A 26,245-nucleotide genomic window follows, 5' to 3' on the forward strand; every position below is an offset into this window, starting at 1 on the left:
GTGATACTTGTTGACTTTTGATATTATTATATTTAAAGCTATTCTTAATACAAAATTAATTAATCGCTCCCAAAATATTAGCCGAGCCAAAAAGAAATAAACCAGACCTAGTTTCTGTTAAGGCCTGTATAAATTTTTTTTTTATTCTATATATATATGTTTTTAAAAACAATTTCTGAACTTATTAATATAAATCCACGGATAAACGATTTTAAATCTATATTAAATATATAATTTTTGATACATTGCATAATATCAATCACAAGAAAGAACAGACATATGAATTATAGTTCCTTTAAATTTATAATGGACTCATAGTTTCTTCCCCATATGACAACGGATCGTTCTCCTTTTCTTCGGAAGGAACCACTACGAATAACATTTGAATCCATTTTGTAAATTTATCTTTTTTTTTATTTAAAAAAAACAAATAAATTAATTAATTAATTAACAAGGTAAATAAAAATATACATTCTTATAAACTAGAACTTTAAATTAGATGATTTGACGAGAAAAAATTCTAATAATTATAGAAACGTGGCTACCCTTTCCGAGGGACCAGCTAAATTTACAAAAAATTAGAATGGAATTAAAGAGCAGGATTAACATACAGACTCAGTATCATTCTGGTATTACTTACTCCTAAATTTTAAATGGTTAAACAAACTTCTAAAAAGAGGAGTCAATCTGGTGTCCCCTACAATTCTTATAAATATAGCTCAACTTTGAAGAAAAATTTAAAAAAATTTTTTAATTAGCAACTCAATGCATAGCCGCTTTCCTTCGTCACACGCTCCAAAAAGCAATTTTTTAGCCATCACCCAACTATACCTACTTATTCGCTACCACTCTTATTAAATAATTTTAAAGAATATTTATATATTTTAATATCAATTTTTACCGAAAGTTTTAAAAAATGATCTAGGTATCAGATATTTCTTGACAAATAGGTAGTAAACCGGTATACCTTGTTGAATTTAAAAAAATGTATACAAAAAAATGATAATAATTTTTAGATAGGTGTGGTTAAAAGACCTAACTTTGGGCAAACTACAAAATAGATTAGCCTAATCTTTAAGTTGAAGCCTCAATTTATAGATTTAAGTCAAAGGCTAAAAGATTTGCTAAGCCGTTTTGAAGTTGGCCGGAGTTATCAAATTTACTAAATGTAATTCTAGGTTATAATATTGGTAACATCAAAGTATGGTTTTTTTTTACATTGGGAATGTTTTGTTTATGTCCAAATATATTCTTTTAAAGATAATAATTTGATTTAAAGAGCGATATTTTTATATTAATAAATAAATATTGAATAAAAACATATAAGGTTCCTGAGAGACGTTTTTCCGAATTTTTATTTTTCTAGAAAATTCTTGCTACAAAAAAATGCAACTAAAAATTAAAATAATAATTAAAGATGCCAATTTAAACGTTAAAGATATTTGTATTTGAACGTCTATTTCCGATAATGCTGTACTTATTTATTTTTTCAATTTATATTTGAGATTGCCAAAATATTGTAAACATACCAAATATAGATTATTTAGCGTTTTAATTTAAAATTAGAATCATTAAAATAAAACTTTAGATAAATATTTTTAAATATAAAGATATATGTAAATATACCAAGTAACAACATTAAAAGTCCCTTGGAGATATCTTTGTAATCGGATATAAGAGAAGTAATTAGGATAAAAGCGGAGGATAACAAGAATGCCAAGTGAATCAACACGTTCAGCTGTTTTTTTTTAAAAATTGATATAAATTATATATTATAATATAAAATTATATTTTTCTATTTTCCTTCATTCTCTATTTTTTCTTCCTCCTCTCCTTTTTTCTATCCTAAAAAAATAACAAACCTTTATCGGTCTAGGTATATCCGGCTTCTTCCATCTTAGATACAGCAATCCCACCACGCACATGGCTGTGAAAAAGTAGAAGATGAAGCTCATAAAGTTTATCAGGGATATTATGTCTTTCCCGGTCATATAAAATAGCGATATCAAAGTCTTAAAATTTTTTTTGTATAATAATAACTAAATTTTAGAAATGAAATATCATAGTATATTATATTTTTCAAATTTATTATCAAAAGTATTAACAGGATAAGAGAAAAAGGAAGGAAAAAGAGAAGGTTTTTTTATAAAAAAGTGTTTGAAAAGAGTTCAAAAAAAATAAATTTATATTATTACTAGTGCTATAATAGAGGGCATTGGAGTAAGCCATTTTATATTAATCATGGAGAGAATCTGAGGAAGATGACCATTCTGGGCCCCGATGTAATAAATTCTTGTGCGATTGATTAAAATATAAATATTAAAATTTCTATTTGAGGGATTTCTATCTTCTTAATTAACTACTCATTATTTTTATCTAAATCATTTCAACGTCACGCGAATCTTAGGATAATTTTTTTTTTAAATCTTAACTATCCTATTATGTTAAGCGTACATTAATTTTAAAGCAAATTTGATTTGATAATTTAATAACTCGGTCACATAAAATTATGTTCCAAGAATAATATTAGCTACCTTCCGCTAGTGAATAACACAGCGTTGGCGGTGCCGTAAGCGGAAAGTCCGGCGAAAATAGGCATGAACCACGCTAAGTAATAGTTTATCTTTGAAGCAAAGTCCTTTTTTTAAAAAAAAAACTAAAAAATGAAGACAAACAACTTCTAAATAACTTTACTAGAAATGGTAGTACAAGAAAATGCTTATACTCCCATTAATAATAAAGAATATTAAAAATATAATTTAAAAATTTAATCACTCGATGTCATCCACGAACAAAATTTACTATGACAAAAAAGAATATTCTGGACAAAAAATATTACATTAGATAGTTAGGGTGAGCAAGTAGCTAGCGTTTTTAAAATTAAGGGCTATCTTAAAAATAAGTAAAAAATAAACAAACTAATCTGCAACAAAAATTTTAGAGGGACTTTCCAAAGTTCAAAGTGCTTGGGCCATGATGCCACTAGTTTATATCGTTAAGATTAAGGAGAGTATGTAATAATCGGAGATGTAACAATTACAACATACGGACCCAGATCTTTCTTCTTTAGATCCAGCCGATTTATTAAAATGCCTATTGTTAACCGGTTCTTATATATATATTATTTAAAGTATTTATTTAAATTTAAACTAAGTTCAAAAATATTTTTTTTTATATTCTTTTGTTTGAAAGATGTAAAATGAATAAATAAATTATAACACAAAAATAATAATGATCTCTACTAGATGTATATAATTGAATATTGTCGATTAATTAAAAAATTTATTAAATGAATTAAATTTACATTCTCAGTATAAGAGAGTTAAATAACGACTTTTTTTTTTATAAAGTCCGGTTATCCGCCCTGGGATAAATAAAAGTATATGATCCGGCATCAATACCGGCACTGGATAAAAAATTAAGCTCTATCTAGTAACTTAAATTTATAATTTTGTTCATGAAATATTATTTTTTACAAAGGCGACGGCTTTGGAAAGTTTCATATCTTCGACGCTCAACACGGACAGGTAAGCTATGTTAGTTAGAACGTATACAGCGGTCACGATGGGCATACCGATCAATATAGAGAGGGGAAGATCTCTCGATTCGTATTATACAAAAAAAATACAGTTTTTTAAAAGAAGATAATGGATAATAAATATTAGGACTCTCCGATATGACTGATCTGAATAGGATCTACCAGTTATCATTTGAGAAAGAAAGAAAGACTGAAATGAATTCTAAAAAAAATTATTTACACTCTTCTAACATAATATAAACCTTTACCTACTATAATTTAGGTAGAGAATATTATTTGAACTGACAGATAAAAGTGTATGGATAACTTATTTTATAAGAAAAGATAATAGAGGACTATTATAAATTCTGATTGCATTAATAAAATAAGCTTAAAATTAAAATAATAACATTAATAAGCAAATTTTTAATTAATAAATTAGATAGGATCGTATAAAATATCTTTAATTCTAAGTATAAACTAATAAAAATTCTGCCTTTGCATATTCAAAATATAATTTAATTTTATAATAAATATTTTTGATAAATAAGCTTACCTTGTAGGATTTTTCATTTCTCCCGTCACTAAGTTTAGAAAATTCCTGTAATTTTTCAAGAAATTATATAGATATTGTTCTAAGCAGACTGCCCTAGTTAGTCTTTTTTCTATTTAAAAATAATATTAACAGCTGAAGAATGATTTCAAAAGTGCATTTAAAGCATATTTTAAAAATGTGATTTCTTATGCCAAAATCCATTTGCAATAAAACCAAAAAAAGACGTCGAAACTGCTTTCCTAATCAAAATTCATAATTAAGACAAAAATCAAAATGAATTAGGACGCAGCATGCTAGATTTATAATAATAATAAAAAATAATATATTTTTTAAAAAAAGTATAATTACCAGCCCCCAAAAGAAAAGAGTCCTGAGTAAAAAGCCAATGAAATCTTTTGGATCCCATTCGTGTTTTGGAAGGGGTTTTTAAAATTCTCTGTATGACCTAAAATATATGTAAATATATTTACAAGCTTTAGAAAAGAAAGGAGAATATAAAAATGGAGGAAACAAACTTTTAGTCATTACTTAGCGCAATGGTGTAGATAGTGTTGTAAACGGTTTGATATGAGCCGATTTTTAAAAACAGCTAATTCAATATTTTAGCTAGAAAAATATTACCTAAGCCATGAGATTTTGCTAATAGATGTTCAAACCTTTGTGCCAACTAAGAGCTAAATCAGGCTTGCATTTTTCTGGATATACTATTGAGTTAGCCGTTTTTACAACTCGGCTCAAATCAAGCCGTTTATCAACACTATGCGTAGAAACAGTAAGCAAATTTCCCCACGAAACTATAGTAAAAATAAAACTTTTTCAGCCCCTATCATTATCTTCTGAGTTATCTAAAGTTTTTAGGTATAGCCCGTTCCCCTTTTTGCAGCGTTCTACTGTTTCACTTAAGCCACTGACTAAAAGTTATAGTAAAAAAAGTAACATTCAGATGTATATGTTAGCGTCAAAGTGCTTTGTCCGGCAATGTGTTATTTTTTAAACTTTAAATCAATATTTGAGCGCTTTTTTATATTATTAAAAAATTTAATTTTACTGTAAAATGTATTTTATCAAATTTTTAATACCTACCTTATAAATTTCAGATTATTTCGCCATTGAACTTTGGAACTTAATATATAATTTATACTATTTTTTCCATAAATTTTTTATATAAATTATAAATGACTCAAAAGTTAACTGCAGAATTGTCTATAATTCAAAAAGATAGGTATACTAAACATGCTTGAACATATTTCCGGTAGTATTAGATTTTTAAATTTAAAAAACGAACTCAAAAAATGATTCAAAGTTGAAAAAATAACAAAATGTCGGAAAAAAACACATTGCCGCTAACATATATAATAAATAAGACAAATAGTTTCCAATTTACAACATAAATTTACTAAACAATTTAAATATTTTCAAAGATTTTCCACGGTTTTAATAGTAATGTGAAAATAATCCAATTTAAACTTTTCATTGCCAATGTATAATTAAGTGGGGAAAAAAATTGTTTTATTATTATTTTACAAATTATTACCTTGACCAAGTCGAACAAAGCCTATGGTTATAATGACACCGAGGGCTACTAATTTAGCTATAGTCAAAACATCTTGGAGTTTAGTGGCTAATTTAACGCTATAACAGTTGATCATCATTAATAAGACTATAATAAATTTTTTTTAAAAAGAGACAAATACAATTGTAGAGTTTGGGAACCGCCGGAATAAAATTTTAAATCCTCAAACAGGATGATGGAACCTTAGAACAGGAAACTGAATCTATTTTAAAATTTTTAGGAACAGGTTCATAAAAGTGCAAAAAAATGTCTTGTGATTAATTTTAGAGGGCTTCGGGCCCCAAAACCTACTTTTTAAAGAATTAGAACCTTTTTCCTACATAATTTTATTGTAATGAGGTATTAAATATATAAAAATTTTTAGATAAAAAAAGCGTGCTTATTTAAATTTAAATACTAGTTTGATAAATTTTTTAAAGTCTAGGTAATCATGGTTTTAGGAGAAAATTGGTATTCAAATTCTTACTGAGTAGGAAAAAATACCATTTTAGACAGAAATAACTGGCTCTCCTATAAAAAATTTTATACAATTACGAATTACGTTTAAAAAATCAAATAAAAATAAAACTAACATAATCCAAAGGCTGCCGTGAACCTAGCTATTTGGTCCCTCCTCTCACTGTCGCATTCTCCGATGCTCCCAATAAAAGGTCCAATCACGTATTCGCCAAAACTGACCGTAACTATGGCTACAATCACTGGTCTTACCACTAATACATTCACCCAAATGAATAGGAAAGTCGGCATTGAGCCGAAAGCCGTTTTTATGTAGGCAGCTTCTCCTCCGCTACTTGTTATAGTAGTGCCAAGCTCTGCGAAGGATAGAGCACCAAGCATCGCTAAGCACCCAGACGCAAACCATATCAAAATAGCGGCTCCGGGACTCCCAGCGTATTTTAGGCATGAGGTCGGTGTTATAAAGATGCCCGAGCCTATCATGCTGCCTATTATGTATACACATTTAGTTTGTAAAGTGAAATATCTTTCTAATACATTTTTTTGGGATCACATCAAGGTGTAGAGCCTAGAAAGTCAGCCCGGGGCCTGGACTCAAAAATGTGAACAGATTAAGACCGGTTTGGGACCTAAAAAGATCTGACAGACTGGGAATTCTTTTTTTTTATAATGAATAATGGGAATGGAGTGTAATTTTTTTTTAGGTAAGTTGAACGTAATAAATTGAAATAATTTCAAATATTTTATATTTTAGAAATTAAAATCGAATTAAAGAAGTTTTTTATTTTTTGAAATCTGAATCAGCCACCGGAATTAGGACAAACCCTTTTAAGTGTGTTATTTTATATATATTCTTTTTTAAATAATTAATAAATTTCGGAAAGGGATTGGGTTGAAGAATAAAATCTCTACATTTAAATCGAGTAGGCCTATTCAAAATTGAACACTAATAATGTATTTCTATTAAATTCCTTAAACGAATAGAATTAACTTAATTATTTGCGTGAATACGAATAGTATATTATTTGATTTTGTTTAAAAGAGTCGAGTTCAAATAATTCATTTATTCATTTGTGAATAGGCCTTACATCAAAAGGTTAGGTTGATTATTTTTTTTTGTTTAAAAAAAAATTTTTTAAGATAAAGTGAATAATTATAAAAATAGGTTTTTTTTGGAGTATTTTTTTCTCTAATTTACCCCTCATTCATAGTTCAAAATTCGCTGCGAATTATTAAAAAATAAATTAAATTTTAAATTTGAAATGAGACCAAAATAATTTTAAATTTTTTTTAACAAAGTGCGATATTGTCATAATCAAAACTTTTGCCCTTAATCTTATTAAGACTAAATTTAACCTCACCCTGCATTCTCAATATTTTTAAACTAAAAAAATATTGTAGTTACAATAAATTATAATTTTAAAAAATATATTATAATAACTATAAATTACCCACTAAAATAGCTACACCGTCCATCAAGGTCACATGTCTTAGCAGTTTTACTTCCGGCTTAGAATGTTGAGAAGAATCATCAGCTGCTTTTGATATCGCGGTTGAATTCATTTTTATTCTTGTTTATTTTCTTCAAAAATAAAGTCCGAATTTGTCTAATTATGGTAAATTATTTTTGCGTATTTTTATTCATGTGAAGGTCCAAATTTTTTGTTTAAATATTTCATCATTTTTTGAAAAAAAATAATTTTTGCCTGTATTTTATTTTATTGTTTTCATTTTTTTTTTTTTTAAAAAATCAATATTTGTAGCGTTCGCGACTATTTGTATTCAATTTATTTTTAAATAAAAATATATCTGGGAATATAAGCTATTAGGGATATAAAAAAATTGGGCTAATTAAATGACAGTGTCAAGAAAGACTCTTGCCTAAAATAAAGCAGATATACTCACGATTCTTGTTTTATAATAGCTGATAACTTTCTAGTAATTTAATTAATTAAATATAGCGAGGTATTACATTCTTTATAGGATATAAATATGTGATTTGATTTTACACCTAAAAAATTGAAGGTACAATAAATCAATGCACATCATCGATCAATAAAATTATCTTATATAATAAATCAATCAATATTGCATCATTGATTAAATAAAATTATCTTATAAAATAAAAAATTATAAAATTTTCTAATTTTAGTTAATTATACTTCTTTTTATTTAATAAGTAATAATTATTTTCGATAAATAAAATATTAAAGGTGCACAATAAAAAAATTACAAATATATAATAAATAAAAATAAATAAAGGTTATTCTGTTTGTTTGTTTTGGTATATAAAAAAAGATATTCTATAAGATAAAACTTGGAAAAATTATGGAGATTATGCCCTCCCCCTCCCCCTCCACCCCAGTCCCTTCAGGTCACCAAACTTATATTTAGATAACAAAAATATGCGTATTTTAAACAAAGAAGCATACCATATTTGATAATAAAATGAAATTTTAATTTTTCAAACATGAATATACTTAATTTTGTTATTCAATAATATAAAATAAACATTTATTCAGATTTTTCGAGTTATTTAATGGCTTAAGGGCTATTTTTTTACTATAAAATAATATGAATGAGTCGAATTTAAGGTTAAATATATTTTAAAAATTAAGCCTGAGAAGATTATATTACTTTGAAAATGAATACTTACAGCTGAACCGGGTCGATTTAAATCCGAAATCGACGGAACTCGGGTAGATTTTGGTTTTAAGATTTTATTTCAGACCGGTTTCGAATCAGATCCAAATTTTTAAGATTACTTCATTTTTCCCCTAATGTTTGTATCTATATTCTTTTCAAAATACCAATTTATTTTTTGTTTTTTACGATTATAATTTTGTCCTTATTTTTATTCAATATTTCAATAATGTTATCTTTGTTTTTCTTTTCTGGGGATCGAATCTTTGAAGAAGAAAATAAAAATTTAGATATTTAGAAGATAAAATAAATGGTTTATTTCCCGGAATATCTGCTATCAGGTGCGTAACCACTGGGGGGGGGGGGGGTAAAAAAATTTACCACTCACTCCAAGTCAAAATTTTCTAAATATTTAAATTAAAGACTTGCAATCGTGCTATTTACATAGCGCGGCACAGCTTGGATTTTTTAAAAAAAAAATTCGTCGCGTCCCGGCCCGGGTTTTATATTTTCAGGGTCTGGCCTAGATTTTTTAAAAATATAATATATTTATTTATAATTTTTATAGCTAATAATAGCGATTTAAAAGATTTGATTTTAAAATATACATCCTGGCCCGGGTATAAAAATTTTTATACTCGGTTCTGGTATTTTAAAATTTACCCGGTCTCACGGCCCGTCCTGTGTGTCATAGCCGGACTTAGGACGGGGCCTGCAGGTCACGTTTGAGGGTTCTATTTTCGATTCCAAATTCTGATGAGGTTACGTTCAAAACCTGCATCAAAACTTCCAAAAGGTGAATTAAAAGTTGAAAACTTTAAAAAAAACCTAATAATAAAGTTTTTATGATTTCACATATATTTGGCTTTATTTTTATTTTTCTATGTAAAGCCTTATATTGTAAAATATAATTTACTGATAATGGTATCGGATCTTTGATGGTTTTGCTTAATATGATTCGTTTTTTTAATTTCCATGGTTGTAACGCTTGCCCAAAATTTTGTTGATTGTAGTTTGCTGTAAATATATTGTGTAAATTGAAAGTATAAAATAGAATTTACTGATAATGGTATCAGATCTTTGATGGTTTTGCTCAATATGATTCGTTTTTTTAATTTCCATGGTTGTAGCGCTTGCCCAAAATTTCGTTGATTGTAGTTTGCTGTAAATATATTGTGTAAATTGAAAGTATAAAATAGGATTTACTGATAATGGTATCGGATCTTTGGTGGTTTTGCTTAATATGATTCGTTTTTTTAATTTCCATGGTTGTAACGCTTGCCCAAAATTTCGTTGATTGTAGTTTGCTGTAAATATATTGTGTAAATTGAAAGTATAAAATAGAATTTACTGATAATGGTATCAGATCTTTGATGGTTTTGCTCAATATGATTCGTTTTTTTAATTTCCATGGTAACGCTTGCCCAAAATTTCGTTGATTGTAGTTTGCTGTAAATATATTGTGTAAATTGAAAGTATAAAATAGAATTTACTGATAATGGTATCGGATCTTTGATGGTTTTGCTCATTATGATTCCTTTTTTTAATTTCCATGGTTGTAGCGCTTGCCTTATTCGTTGATTGTAGTTTGCTGTAAATATATTGTGTAAATTGAAAGTATAAAATAGAATTTACTGATAATGGTATCAGATCTTTGATGGTTTTGCTCAATATGATTCGTTTTTTTAATTTCCATGGTAACGCTTGCCCAAAATTTTGTTGATTGTAGTTTGCTGTAAATATATTGTGTAAATTGAAAGTATAAAATAGAATTTACTGATTATGGTATCGGATCTTTGATGGTTTAGCTCAATGTGGTATCGTTATTAATTTGTAGGGACAGAATTAAATATGTCCTGATATACGACATTAAGAGTAAATACTCTATTATCATTCAAAAGTTTGCCCTGGTTTTTTGTAGGTAATATCTTAATTTTCATCTGCAACGTGTTAGAGCAACATAGAGCTGACCATGGGAAAACACAGGTTCAGGAAGAAAGAGGCCGACATTGTCAAATGTTTGACCTTGACTTTTGTTAATAGTCATAACAAAAGCAGGAATAATAGGAAATTGGCGTCTTTTTAATATGAAAGGTAACCGGGAATCGCTAGGGGATAGATCAATTCGAGGAATAAAAACGCGATGGCCATTATGCGTTCCTGATAATATTTCAGAATCTATAAAATTATCATGTAAATTTTTGATAAAAAGGCGTGTCCCATTGCATAAGCCTCTTCTGGGGTTCATGTTACGAAGAAGCATTATTATTGTCCCAACTTTAAGATTTAAAATATGAGGAGGCATTCCTGATGGGGTTTGAGAATGAAGAAATTCAATGGGGTAATTAAATAAATCCTCCGGATTATATGTTTGTATAGAATCAGCACTATAATATATCTTAGAATTTCCTGGTAGTTGTTGAATATTTTCGTTATTTAAATTTAGGGCTATGTTATTTTTAGTGGTTAATATAATTTTTTTTGAAAATAGGTTAATATCAGATATTTGTATGGAGTCTCCATATATTGATTTGATTAATGAATTTTCTAATAATGAATTTGGGATTTCAATCGAATCTGGAGGGAGTAAAGGATTGTAAACATTTGATAAAGACTCTCCAACATTCAAAAGCCAGGAATTATACTTAACATTTTCAGAAGATAACCGCATATTTTCATTCAGGTGGATAACTTTAAAATAAACCCATAAATCAGAAGACTTAAGACACGATTCAATAATATATGCTTTTGAACTGTTTGGAATGACAGGTAAAGTTTGCCTAAAATCGCCGCCCAATAATATAACTTTACCACCGAATGGGAAAACTGTTTGCATTATATCTTTAAGTAATCTATCGATACAGCGTAAAGCGTATTTAGTCATCATTGTGGCTTCGTCGATAATAATTAATTTGGTCCTTTTAATAACAGTAGCATCAGGGGAATGAAGACTCATGCGAGATACAGAGTTATCAACAATCGGAATAGGTAATTTAAATCCTCTATGTATTGTTCTACCCCCTTTTAAAAGAATAGCGGCAATGCCTGTTGTTGCAAACGGTAAAACTATTTGGTTGCGTCCTCTAATGTAGCACATTAGGGTATTATACAAAAAGGTTTTCCCGATCCACCTGGACCATCAATATAAAAACAACGCTGAGGAAAATCATTATTTTCGATAGATTGAACGATTAAATCAAAGGCTGATTTTTGTAAAAAATTTAATTTAGTAATTAGTTTCAATGCCTCAGCTGCCTCAAGATCATTATTATAAAAATCATCCTGAGCTATTAAAGTAGGAACAGGCAAATTGAAATTACTACAACGAAAACCATGGTCGTGCAATACTTTTTCTATATCTGATAAGGCCATATTAATTGCAATAGAATCTGTATGGGTATGTGCGAAATCTTCTATCATATATTTTTTAAATTTTTCCCAGAGGTTATTTGGATTTTCTGGCTGACAAAAAATACAAATAAAGGCAAAAGATTGACGCAACTGTATGGGCATTAAAAATGTTAACGCTTCTTCCATAAATGCTTCCCATTCCTTGTCATCAACCAATAAATTTCTTTTAAAAGCCGCCTCTTTAAAAGTATTATATAAAACTCCATTTACAGTTCTCAAATATTCAAAACTTGTGGCGCCAACAACATGAAGTAATAGTAAACGTAGGAAAAATCTCTCGCCGGATTTAGGATCAACAGTATACATCCTTGAAATTATATTGTTTTGTCTTTGTCTAAGTTTCCACTTATTAGCGCTGAAAGTATAATGATATGGTATAGTGACATATAAATATTGACGGGCATTAACATCATTTTTATTTAATTCAAACCAGGCAGTTAATGTAGTATTTCTGCTGGCAGATTTCTCTAATGCCTGACGTTCTTGTCCTTCTATAAAATATACCGGTTGATGAAATGGCAAGTGTATTGCTAATCGATTTATACCGTGAGATCGATCATGCATACGATTTTCTAATAATCTCCACATGGCTTCACATGCACTTACATATCGGTCATTTATATGCATTCTAATTTCATCATGAGATTGAAGCGAATTAGTTTTAAGATCTATATTAGCGCAGTCGTATCCTTTGTAAACGTACTTAAAAATATATTTGACGGATTTTATTGATGTACATATTTCAACATTTATGTGTGCATTAAATTTTAATAATAGATATTTGTTATAAGGGATTACGTATCGATTATCAACTGGCTTACCTCCGACATGAATAAAACCCTTATCTCTACGTTGATAAAATGGATATCCATTCGCATTGTGTTGAGATTCTTTTTGAAAATCTTTCGGAAATTTTTTTGTACACGAACCATTTTCCATGCATGGTGAGTGAGGATTCAAAATACCACATGGTCCATGTATCATAAAGCGAGTTTTATAATATCATATAATCGGGGTTCGATATTTTTATCTGGGATTTCAGCTCGAACAAAATTATCTATACACTCGGTTGTTTCAATTTTATTATTTTCGCTTAATATAATGAGCAGATGAGCATGAGGTAATCCTCTCTTTTGAAATTCTATGGTATAAACATACGCCGAACATTTGCCAAAGAAATCTTTTTTAATAATATCGTGTAATAATTCAGATAATTTTAAATGAAAAACTCTAGCTAATAAATCAGGTCTATCCGAAGGGTTCTGTCCTTTATAAAGATTTTCTTTAATTTCCCTCCAATTGGGATTGCATGTAAAAGTTATAAATAAATCAGGCTTACCAAACTTAGAAACGATAGCCATAGCATCATGATATCGTTCACGCATGTTTCTTTCGGACCCCTGAAAAGGAGGCAAAATAACGGCTCTTCCTAGAGGTAAATTAGTATTATCATTTGCTTTAGAAATATGATCCATAAACCCTGAATATTCCTCTACACGTAATTTTGATTGGTTTAATTTTATATAATTCAAATTATTAGCTTCGACTTGGAGCTAAGAATCAACAACATATTGATGAAATAATCGCCCAGCATAAAGAATAGGATTAAAAATGTTAGCACGAATAGCTAACCTTGATATTTTAAATTGTAACATAGTTATATTTGATCTTGTTCCCTTTTTAAATGGCCCATTAAATTTCATATCCGTATGCCATCCATGATCACCATAAGGAAATAGTAAAGGATACACCATAGGATCTAAATTTGGGCTAAGAATATTTAAGATAACTAAATTTGAATCATCATTTCGTGGATAAACTTTAACATCACGTTGAAAAGGTGGTTCTCCATCATCGTTATTAAAAATCATTGCTACTTCATCAATAGTAGGAATATTAAATCTTCTTCTATCATTAGCTCGATCACGGCGAAAAATCATATTTACCTTTGATATAGGACGGTTTTCTAACCTAGCTTTCATTTCTTCGGCCTTCTCAACCTCACCGAATGTTTTAAAGCTAATAGCATATGGATTTATTTGACGAATTAAAATATCAAGTTTTTTTAATAAATGAATATCACAGGCTGAATTTTCTTTTAAAAGTACACGATTTTCAATAGCCTGAGATGTTTCAAGAACATATAATTGTGCATATTTTGGGGAAAACGCCATTAGGAGGATATAAATGTGAAGTTCGATGATAAATTTGACCATGAACCCTAAAACAGTATGGGCCTTTATTTAATAAATTATCATTTTTAGCCCCCATCGAGGCAAAGGCCAAGGAGCTGTTGTATGAGCGGATATTCTGAGAGAAATTTTTATAATAATGATTGTCTAAATTTGAAAGTAAATCTTTTAAAAAATCTGGATATTGTAGAGAAGGCAATAAAACACGACCTTTGTGGCAGCAATTTTTAAATTTTCCATCAGATGGTTTTTCAGAAATAAAATTTACTGCATAACAATATGGGCATAGAATATTTAATGGCCCACAGTAATGTTCAACTTGTTCTTGATTTACAGTATCTTCAAGATGATTGGATGTTGAAGCAAATTGTTTATTTCCAGTATCTTCAAGATACTTGGATGTTGTAGGATTAGGACTTGGTTCGTTACTTTTCTTGCTACGACAAAGTGCCTGTCTCTTTCTAGCTTTCTCATTATGTTGATTTATTATTAAAATTTAAAAATATAAGAATTACTCAATTTTATAAAAATAAGTTTAGTTTAAAATATTTATTATTGTGGACATAAAATAAAATTACTTAATATATACTTCATAAACATATTTATAAAAAATAATGGAAAATATTAGAATAGCCCCTCACCTAATAAATATATATTTCGGAATCACATCTTATAAGATAGGAAAAATCTGATTCCTCGTCATTCTTGACGGGCTATCAGCTAACATAAAATACAAATAAAAAAAAATATAAAATTTACTCTTGTTGAAGCAATAATGCCTTCTTTAGATTTTGATAGTATGAAACGTTCTATTGTTTGGTTTTGTTGAATGGATTCTTGTGTAGGTATCTAAAAAAAATAATAAAATAGTATTTATAATAATTTTAAATTACATTGCTTATGAGATAACCTTATAAATAAGTTTTTTAAGGTTATCTCATAGGCAATGAATAAAAGTATTCTTTTATTATTATTACAATTTATATGTTAGGTGATAGATGGGGGGGGGGGGGGGTTAAGCTTTCATTGATAAAAAAATTCTAAGACAGACAACAATATTCAATATTTTATTTGGTTACAAAACTAATACCAATACAAACCAAAATATAAAACTAATACCACTTAAGCCAATCTCAATCACTGATAAATTCATCTAAAAGTAAAGATATATACATGTTTAAAAGCAATGTCAATATTATTTACAATTATACGTCATTACCTCTTGATAATATATTTTATTAACCCATTCAAATAAATAAACCAATAAAATTCTAAGACAGACAACAATATTCAATATTTTATTGGGTTACAAAACTAATACTAATACAAACCAAAATATAAAAAATTATACGTCAATACTATTTTTTAATTGTAATAATAATAAAAGTATAAAATAAAATTTACTGATGATGTGGTGTCGTTTTTTTGATGTTTTCCTTGCTCGTAACTTGCCGTAAATAACTGGAAATCAGATGTGTAAATTGAAAGTATAAAATAAAATTTATTGATGAAGATGATGATTGAAGGTTTTGCTCGATGTGGTGTCTGTTAAAAAAAATATCAATTATTGTAATTATTATATAATTATGTTTTGTAATTGTTTTTTGTATTGAAATTATTTTTTTGAAAATGGCGGTTCGATTTGGTTTATGAATGCGTGTTTGATATGTTTAAGCTATGATGATTTTATTATTGAATATATATATATTATAGATTTGAATTCCTTAGCTCTTGTAGGATTATCTGCAAACATTTTTTTCATACTAATGTTCCTTCCTGCCTATTGCCTCAAAATACTTCTGAAATGCTTTCCATGATTTATAGGAGATTTAAAATTGCTATAATAGATAGATAGATAGATTATAAGAATCACTCCCTATTTAAGTAGGACAAACGTCCAATAATTAATAAAGAAGTTGAATATTACATAATATATTAACAAAATTATAATTGACTATTATCAGGTAAAATAATTGACTAATGTCACAGTTGTGACAAGGCTTTTATATATATTATAGATTTAAAAAAAGATATTATATTAACAAATAAAAAATCTAAGTAATATTAATAGGACTAATCAAAATCCTTATTTATTTATAAGTTATGCATGACGTATATAACTAAAAATAATGACAAAAAAATAAGTTCGAAATGATTATTTAAGTCAAAGATTTTGTGATAAAATAGTTGATTTAGGCTTTTAATTTAAATGCATCTTTTTCTTTTCACTGAAATATAACTAAATTATATGTCATTTATAAAAAAAATTATTAAAATATTTTATATTTTTATAAATTTTTTTTTTTTTGACGGGTAAATTCTCTCTTTATTTCAATAGTTGCTGATATAATATGTTATCAAAAGTTTATAGCAAATAATAAATTTTTTTATATGGTAAAATTAATAAAGGTAAAAAAATATAAAAATATAATTTGCGAAAGGGTAAGGGATAAAAGAATGGAAACTAGGAAAGAGAAGGGAGAGAGAGAGCATAGACATAGGAGATTATTCAATGGAAGAGATGAAACTTAGGTAGTTAGAGCGAATGATGGCGGTATCAAGTCTTTGTCGTAAAAAAAGGGACTCTTTAGGCTGATCGGTTTTTTCCCGAATCCGTTTGCCTAATTCTTTAAAAAAACTTAGAGCTTTGCTACCGAAGGTGGTAAGAGTAGAGCAGGCGATAGGTATGAATAAGAAAGAGGGGTCTATGGAACTATATTTGATAGTTTTACGAGTTTCTGCTAGAGCGAGGGCATCGACGTTGTGGTTGGATGGTGCATTTGGGTCAATGCAGGTGAAGTCCCAGACTAGTAGCTGGCCCCTTGACCAAGGAATCAAGGACATTCCATCAGGACGTTTTCCGTCGGATCTAAAAATGCCGGTCGGTTCAAGTCTTGATGGAATGCCTGCGGGTTTGAGAGCGCGCAATATGATGTCATTGCAATTGGTGTGCCGTGGAAAACGGCCTCGGCAAAAGCGGTAATGGAGGCAATGTCTGCCCTTGCGATCGACGCTGGTTTCGCAATGTTTGCATTGGTACGGTAGAACAATTTCGCAATTGAGCCGTAATCCAATGGCAAATCTTAGCTCGTCAGCGGTCAGCAACAAGTCGAGGTTGTTGGAGGGTATAGTTTCCAGAAACTCGTAACCCGATCCTTGGTTTAATTGGTAAAAGACTGTGAGATCGTCGTCAGGCTCGATTTTAGGTAAGCGACGGAGCCTTCATTGAGTGGAGTATCCCAGTCTCTCTGTAAACAGGAGGAGGGTCGAGGAGTGTTTGGTACAACGGAATTGTCCCAAATGGTCTGGGCTTCAGCTAATGGTGGGTCAGGAAAGTGAGAAAGCTGGCTAATGTGTGAGTCAGATGAGAGGCGGGAGGCGATGAATCCACTGATGGAAAGAGTTAGAGGTGAGCGTAAGCCGATGGCCCCGAGCTTGCATGGAAGTGATGCTTGTAGCCATGAATTATGGTTGAAGCGAAGATTAAGGATCTCTTCGGCAAGAGATTTGACGGAAGTTTCAAATGATTTTAGTGAGTCGGGAAATTTAAAGATTGAGGTGGATCGAAGAGCGTAAAGAATTTTAGGAATGTAGTAAAAGTTTTTGAGGAGAAAAAAAGCTTGATGGCGAGGGAGAAATTTAGAGATGTTTTTGAAATGAAGTAAGCTAGATGATGCGTTAGTGAAGAAGTGATTAATGGATTGCAAGCCACCGACAGGTGAGCCGAGATGAGTGAGGGATGATAGCTCGGTTGTAAGGAAGTTATGGGTGAATGGGATGGAACAATGAAGTGGACAGATCTCGGTTTTTTGTTCGTTAAGTGAAAGTCCAATTGCGGCGGAATGTGTATTAATGATGGCGAGGCCCTTGGCGACCTCGTGAGGGGAGCCGCAGAATATTCCGTCGTCGATGTACCAAGTGTGGAGTGGAAGATTGCAGTTGGTAGAAATGTTTTTGACCATTTCGTTGATTCCAATGCAGAAAAGTATCGAGCCTAGAGGATCGCCTTGCTGGATCCCTTCAGATGATGAAAGTAAGTAGTTGTTGAATTGGAGATGAGATGGCTTGGAATAGCAGGAGTGGAAAAATTGGGAGAAGGTGGGAAATGAGTGGTATATTTGTGGAAGAAAGTGGGAACGGCGAATGGAGTTGAAGGCGTTAGAGAAATCAATTTTGACGAGGATTTCGTCACTAGGGTTGGTTTGGAGATGGATGCGAGTAGCGTGTGTGGCTATTTCGCAACCGCCCTGGATGCCAATACCGAGTTGATGGGGTGCTAAAATTAAGGCTGCGTTGTCCTTAATTTTGGAAGCTATAAGTTTAGCAACGAGACGACGGAATACGGTCCCGATTGCTATCGGCCGGATGTCCTTGTTCGGCTTTTCGAGTGCGATTAATTTAGCGCCGAACAGGAGTGGCCTGATGGATTCGAGAACAGGTCGATGTGCTATTTTGTTGCAGAATGTTGTTAGATTCTGTAAAATAGGGACCTGGCTGACTATGAGGGGGGATGTAAGGTCCTGGAGGAAGATGGGGCGAAGCCCATCGTACCCGGGCGAGGAGTCGTGATGAAAGGATAGGATACTTTTGCGCACCTCGACGGGGGTAAAATTAGTGGGAAATATGTTGGGCGGAGGAGGAGGTATGAGGTCACCTCCAGAAGGGTGCTTAAGTTTAAGTTTGTTGTAGCTCTCCTCATTACTGGTTGCAATTGAGTCGTCAGATGCTAGTAGGCGGAGAGCAGATTTGATGTTTAGATTGTTTATTTTATTAGAAATTATCTTAGCCTTTAATTGGAGGCTGGAAAGTTTTTTAGAATTATGAGGAGAAAAGGTGGATGTGAGGGTGAGGGGGTGTATGGTTGCGTCTTTAATTTGTTGGGTTAAAGATTTGTGAATCTCAGGATTGGGAGGTTGGAGAGTCGTGAAAGAAAATGAAAAGAGTTTGAGCCAATGATCTAGAGAGGAAAAGTTATTTAATAGTGAATGAAGACAGGTAGAGAGAGCTTTGGCTACTTGTATTCTAGAGCCTTTGGGAATTCTAGAAATAATGGGAGGTTTGTCAGATTTTAGAAAGTTAATGATGTCGACGTGAGTGGTAGGTGGGAGGGAAATGAATGTGTCTGATGTGGTTGGTATGTGGGCGTTATTGGATGAGGTGGAAGTATAATTGTGAGTAGAAAAAATGGAGAGGGGATTTTGGAAGGGAGGGGAAGGACGCTTTCCAGACTCAGGACAAGCAATGCCTTTGGATTTGTGCTTGGTGAAAAGGCCGGATTTGGTGATTTTTATGTTTTTGGAACACGTGGGGCAGCGTTCCATTGTGTGACTAAAGGAGAGGCTATGAATTGAGTGAAAGAACTTATCAGTGAGAGAAATGTCAAATTATTTTGTACAATGAAAGCAGATGTGATGGAGAGTAAGGAGAAATGATCTATAGAGAATAATGAGATTGTAAAAACAAGATTTTTCCATATGGAAGGAGATGGGCATAAGAATTTTAGGGAATAGTTGGTATGTGATGTTGATTATTTGCATTGTGAAATATAATGGTTAGGGAAAATAAAGGTTAAAAGACTGAGGAATATATATTTTAAAAAAAAAGAAATTATAGTTGGGTGTATTTTTAGGTATGAGTAAAATTAAAGATGTATAAAGAGATTTGAGTTTTCAAGTGTAAAAGAAAAATGTTAAAAAAGAAGTGAGTAAAATTAAAGATGTATAGGAAGATTTGAATTTTGGAGTGTTGAGAAAAAAAAAGAAAAATTTTTGAAAAAGTTTTAAAAAAGAGGAAAAAATAACAATAAAGAAGTGTTATAAAAAGAGAATAATAATTTATTGTTCAAAAAGAAATATATGCAAGTAAGTAGAGAAATTGTAATGTGTAATATATATATAAGGAAAATGTGTAATTTAAATGTTGAATTTTTGGAAAGTTAATGTTGATGTGTTAATGATTAAATTTAAAAAGTAAGTTTAAGAGAAAAGAATAAAAAATAAAATATGTAATGTATAAATGTGCAGGAAACTTCTGTTGTATTTGTTCAAAAAGAAATATATGCAAGTAAGTAGAGAATTTGTAATGTGTAATATATATATAAGGAAAATGTGTAATTTAAATGTTGAATTTTTTGGAAAGTTAATGTTGATGTGTTAATAATTAAGTTTAAAAAGTAAGTTTAAGAGAAAAAAATAAAAAATAAAATATGTAATGTATAAATGTGCAGGAAACTTCTGTTGTATTTGTTCAAAAAGAAATATATGCAAGTAAGTAGAGAATTTGTAATGTGTAATATATATATAAGGAAAATGTGTATTTTAAATGTTGAATTTTTGGAAAGTTAATGTTGATGTGTTAATAATTAAGTTTAAAAAGTAAGTTTAAGAGAAAAAAATAAAAAATAAAATATGTAATGTATAAATGTGCAGGAAACTTCTGTTGTATTTGTTCAAAAAGAAATATATGCAAATAAGTAGAGAATTTGTAATGTGTAATATATATATAAGGAAAATGTGTAATTTAAATGTTAAATTTTTGGAAAGTTTATGTTGATGTGTTAATAATTAAGTTTAAAAAGTAAGTTTTAAGAGAAAAAAATGAAAAATAAAATATGTAATGTATAAATGTGCAGGAAACTTCTGTTGTATAAAAGAAGAATGGCAGTGCTTCAATTCCTATTTTTAAGCAAGTCGTGGAATAAAATCATGGATATAACATTTGCTAATTGATGAACTAAAAGCATTATTGGTGTTGTAAATATTGTAAATGTTGGTGTTGGTATTTATGTAGGATGTTCAATTGGGAAAAATGTCATTGTATTCATTAATAGGTTGAATTTTAGAATTAATTAGATCCTTAAAATTGGAATATAATTTTGTGAGTGTTCTTTGGTTTATTGAATTTTTATTGATATAGAGGAGTTAAAAAAAATTGATCTTCTCAGATATGTGGTCTATAAGTTGAGTTATAATAGACACTTCAATTAGGGGAGGATTGGGCTGATTTTTGTTGCCAATTTGGGGAGACAGCAATAAGAAGTTTAAGAAGTTCACTCAGTATATTGTAACTTCCTTATATGTATCGATTACTTAGGCAAGGCAGGCATTGAGTAATGAATAGAGATCTAGATTAGGATAGATTGTTGCAATGTGTTGTTTCTGATAGATCTGCGTTGGGTAGATTCCCCCAAATCTTCTTCAATAAAACCATGTCTCCATATCGCGACAGCATCCCACCCTATCACTTAAACCATTAACAGGCTGTTTATACTTAATTTTCTAAAATATAATCTGGCATTATGTGATATTACTAAATGCTCCAGTTTAAAACTTCACTACTAAAAACGTATATTACATACAATTAAATGGTGGTGTGAGGGGGTGGGTAAATGTTGATATTGTATAAAAATATATTAATTTAATATATATTACATTAATATTTCTACATGCAATTACAACAATAAATAGTGTAAGTGGGAGGGAGGGGTTATAATGAATGACTCATTGTAGAATTAATTTAGCATCACATGACGTAAAGGGAAGAAGGTGGGGAATATTGTTATTTATTATTAAATCATGACAATAAAATTTTTTTAATAATTTATATTAATTGATTTTTTTATAATAAATAATCACTGTTCTATATTAACAGTTCAATGTGTAATATTTGTTTTTTTTCTTTATATTTCGTTATTTGAATAAACACATAAAAATGGATATTTTTTGGTTATATATGGCCATGTCCTAAATATCAAAAAATTGAATTGCACAATTTGCGCGAATCTAGCGAAAAAAATGCCATTTTTGATGGAAAATTATGTAGGTCTAAGTGATTTTTTCTAATTTCTAGCAAATTACTAATCTTTCTATTTAAAGTTTTTTGCGTAATTATTACAACAAAAATGGCTAATGAATATCAACTGATGGAAAATATAAAACCACATAGATATCCATGATGCAATAGTGACTTAAAATATACGGGTACAACATAGAATTAGTTAATCATTTACAACAGACATTTTCAAAATTTAATGGATCATTCGGGACATGTTTTGTATCTCTCAAAACTCACGAAAGTGCGCATTCGTAAAACTTTTTAGTAATTTTTTTTAAAATTTTTAAATGAAGTAAATATTTAATACGAATACAATATACGAATTTTTATTATTTCAAGATATTAAGAATATTATTTCAGGATATTACAATTAATGTTAATAAACAATTTAAGAATTGGTCAGACAACAATAATTATAAATTAGATCTATATAATTTTCAATATTAATATAAAATATGTTTATAATTTGAATAATGAGATATATTATTAAACTCTTATTTGATTAATATTCGCAATAACAACCTTATTACACATCTTAATTTTCCATGAATGACTAACGTTCAATGACAGTACTTCGTTCTAATCTTATCAATTTTCACAAAAACTTCGCTGCCTATTAATAATTCTCTATTTTTAATTTTTTTAATTCAGACCACAACACAGTCATTATCCTCTAAATAAACTCTATTTCCAACAAAATTTCCGATCCTTAAATCTGGTTTCAGATGAAGTTTACATAATGAAAAGAGTGATGATAATTAATAATACTGTAAAATCCCTTACTTTCCTCCATGCCAATATTTAATCTGAAATTTATAACAGTAACTGAAATAAATGCACTACAATTTATTTCTTCTTTTTTTTCAACGGCTACAACAAATATATCTGTTAATATAAGCTCATCCCAACCCCCATAAATCAAATATGTATATTCCCTTTACTTTGTAAAATTGTTGAAAAATCCATAATACCTAAAAGCTGGTATAACGGAATCTAGATTTATAAAATTTAATTCCATTTTGATGGTATTTACATTAATATTTTACTTTGATAATTTCCAACTGTCGCAGTTGTTTGAAATGACGATTAGATAATTTAAATGTCAATCAATTCGATTTTGTGATTCATAAAATATTTTTATAAGTATTATTATTCTTTTTTCTTATTTAAAAAAGAAATTTATTTTATGGTGAAGCAATCAATTTTTCCATTTGGTGTATCTTTTTACATATATCAAAGATACATTATTTTGTTTTGAAGGATATTTATTGTATTCTGGGTTGAAAAATAAGACTATTATTATTCATATTCTTAGATGGGTACCATTTGGTTTTATACATCAACCATAGAGAAAACTCATCAATAATTATTAGCCTTAAATTTATTTTAAGGATTCAAAAAAAAACATAAATTAGATGCCAATGCTTACCTGGATTCACCCAGTGATTTTGTTTCACCCTTGGTAATGCCAGTGCATTGATCATAAAATTTTTTTACCTATCAAACACTTCCTTAATGGCTTTTATGACTCTGGTCACCAAAAATATTTTTTATTCTGTATTCTGAATTCACCATGTCCTTCATATAACTCATATAAGCTCTGAGTTTCCGGTGTCATTTTTTTATTTCAAAATTATTGACGTTATTCCGATCATTATCACAATCTTCTTCAAAAATAAAAGGAATTCCCTTCATCTTTTTAAAAAAATTGAACTTCATTAACGTTTAACGCGTTCGTTTGTAACATATAAGTAATAACTCTTTTTAAATCTCAAAATGGATATTGGCCATTTTTGACACCACTTATTACTAAATAGCTGGATGTTTAGCAGACTATTAAGTTTCGACACAAAAATAATAATGTCACTCAATACTTAAAACAAATCAAAATAGGGTGTTTTGCTGTTTGGGCTAGGTAAAACATTATTAATTATTATAATTAAGTTGAACCAGGACACAGCCATAAAACTAGGAAAAAAAATTATGATGAACCTGAATCTTGCATATATCGAATATTTCGATGTCCAAGATAATGTTGCACATAATCTATCATTCCTTATATATTATAAAATACTAAATTTTATAAAAGAGTAAGTGATATGTTTTAGAGGGCAATCTGTCTGGATAAAAGACTTAGACAAAGATATCCCGAATACACTTAACGATATCCTTGGGTATTAAAAGACACAGATCAATCTAAATTTTAATATTTTGGTATTTATCTAGGATGTCTTTTGGTCCGGTGTCTTTTTTTAGGTGTTTATTGTCCGGGATTTATTTTATAGGTATAAAAATTATATATAAACATTTTATTCTATTGTACCAACACAAAATAAAAAATATATATAATATTCCATATTAAATTTTTTTAATCAAACTAATTAATCGACTTTAATTTAAATAAAAAAGTATAAATTCACAAAATAAATATAAAAAGTTAGGCTGGGTCTCTACCTTTTTGAAAAATGTTTGAACTTCTTGATATGTGAGTTAAAACATAGTATCAGAAAATTTAGAGAATTTTTTAAAAGAAAAAAGAATCTTATGAAAGAAGATAGGGCCAGCATTATTAAAAGGTATAATAATTACGGTTTCCAAAATATTTAAAAAATATTTATTAATTGATGAATTCCTTATTATAAAGAAAATATGGAATAAGAGATAGGAGTATTTTAAAACCATTTGTCAAATATATAAATTCAATGTTAACAATAATACATTACCATAATGTAATCACAATTACTCTGTAATGCTTTCGCTATAGAGAAGTAAATTTTCTAATTTAATTGCACAATTATTATAGTGATTTCTATACTAGTTCAATAATATTTTTATTTAAAATATTAATTGTTTGATAATTATTTGTTATTTTTTTTTATAATAAACAGATCTTAGAAGTATATGTATAAATATTTTACTATATATACTATAATCATGAGTATTAAACATATTTTACATAATTTTTACACAGATGCGCTTATCCCTCTCCACTTCCCTAATTAAACTCTATCCCAATGAGTGCATTTAACTGATCATTTAAACTTTTAATAAGCTCTTTAAACTTAATTTCATAAAAAATATGTCGCAATTTTTAAATGGATCAAAACTATTCAGAATCATCATGGGATAAATGGATGCCTAAGAACTTAGATATTAGAGTACTCATTAGTAATCTTCACTTACTGTATTCGGAAATATTTTTATGGTAGATCCCATATTCCTTTAACTGTATATTTTCTTAACCATGTTTGCTTTGATAGTCACATCATTAATTGAAATATTTCTATTGACTAAATAAATTTTGAATATAGGGTTAAATTTAGAAGCATGGTTTCTAAGTTTTAATTTATTGATCATTTTATTTATAAATATCTTTAACAATCTTTTTTTTAAAATCAAAATTATGCTTGAACGTTTTTCTTAAAGAATTTGTAATTTATTGAGTTTTATTTATGTAAAACACAAGCTGAAAAGATTATATTTTTTTTAAATATTGCAAGATATAAGAATGAATATAATGCAAAAGGGAATTGAAAAATAATTTAATTTTTCGTTTTTACGAAATTTACTTTGCGAATATAAATGTCAATAAAAACTTGAAAACAAAATTATTTTTTTATATTTAATTGTCATTTTTAGATAATATTTTAAATAATATTAGTATTATTGAACTGTCCAGATCTATTCAAACAGAACTCAAATTTATTAGACTCAGACTTTTCTATGAGTCAAGTTCGTACTTGTCCAAAATTTTTTATTCTGACCGCATGGGGCCTCCGATTTCGACCAATTTTTATTTTGTATTCTTAATTTTTCTTATAAATCCTTTTAAGAATTATATTCAATTTTTGCTCTAATTTAATATCGTGTACAATTTTGGATAGAATCTTTAGGAATACCAAATTTAATTAGTCGCTTAAATATTTAGAAAATATTTTATCGTAAGGTCCAATGCAAAACTCTACTTATAAATTATTTTATTAATGGCTAGTTGCAATATTTGAATTAAGATAAGTAATTTTATTTCTTAAATTTTATAAAAAATATTTTAATTATATAAACAT

General features: G+C 28.9%; 3 protein-coding genes across 4 annotated transcripts; all 3 read right to left on the minus strand.

The window, feature by feature from the left end:
• Nucleotides 1–202: 202 nt before the first annotated feature.
• On the minus strand, nucleotides 203–10,194 carry LOC135929683 (large neutral amino acids transporter small subunit 1-like). 2 transcript variants are annotated; one of them, XM_065466376.1, is made up of 16 exons: nucleotides 10,097–10,194; nucleotides 9,952–10,052; nucleotides 9,807–9,907; nucleotides 9,662–9,762; nucleotides 7,554–7,684; nucleotides 6,219–6,590; nucleotides 5,608–5,733; nucleotides 4,422–4,518; nucleotides 4,074–4,118; nucleotides 3,477–3,600; nucleotides 2,535–2,638; nucleotides 2,196–2,292; nucleotides 1,863–2,012; nucleotides 1,627–1,738; nucleotides 902–967; nucleotides 203–405 (listed from the first exon to the last, which is right to left on the minus strand). In XM_065466376.1, exons 5-16 carry the CDS (start codon nucleotides 7,663–7,665, stop codon nucleotides 302–304), a joined length of 1,509 nt encoding a protein of 502 aa, XP_065322448.1. In that variant the 5' UTR covers nucleotides 7,666–7,684; nucleotides 9,662–9,762; nucleotides 9,807–9,907; nucleotides 9,952–10,052; nucleotides 10,097–10,194; the 3' UTR covers nucleotides 203–301. The 2 variants fall into 2 exon arrangements, with proteins under 2 accessions (XP_065322448.1, XP_065322447.1); XM_065466375.1 differs by lacking the exons at nucleotides 9,662–9,762; nucleotides 9,807–9,907; nucleotides 9,952–10,052; nucleotides 10,097–10,194 and having other exon boundaries at nucleotides 7,554–7,768.
• Nucleotides 10,195–10,681: 487 nt separating this feature from the next.
• Nucleotides 10,682–11,842, minus strand: LOC135930108 (ATP-dependent DNA helicase PIF1-like). Its single transcript, XM_065466894.1, has one exon. It carries the CDS (start codon nucleotides 11,840–11,842, stop codon nucleotides 10,682–10,684), a length of 1,161 nt encoding a protein of 386 aa, XP_065322966.1.
• LOC135930109 (uncharacterized) lies at nucleotides 11,842–13,140 on the minus strand. The gene has a single exon (XM_065466895.1). The coding sequence runs from the start codon at nucleotides 13,138–13,140 to the stop codon at nucleotides 11,842–11,844; it is 1,299 nt and encodes a 432-aa protein (XP_065322967.1).
• Nucleotides 13,141–26,245: the final 13,105 nt, after the last annotated feature.

Source organism: Gordionus sp. m RMFG-2023, chromosome 5 (assembly GCF_954871325.1).
Source record: "Gordionus sp. m RMFG-2023 chromosome 5, tfGorSpeb1-WG-v2, whole genome shotgun sequence".
NCBI lineage: Eukaryota > Metazoa > Nematomorpha > Gordioida > Chordodea > Parachordodidae > Gordionus > Gordionus sp. m RMFG-2023.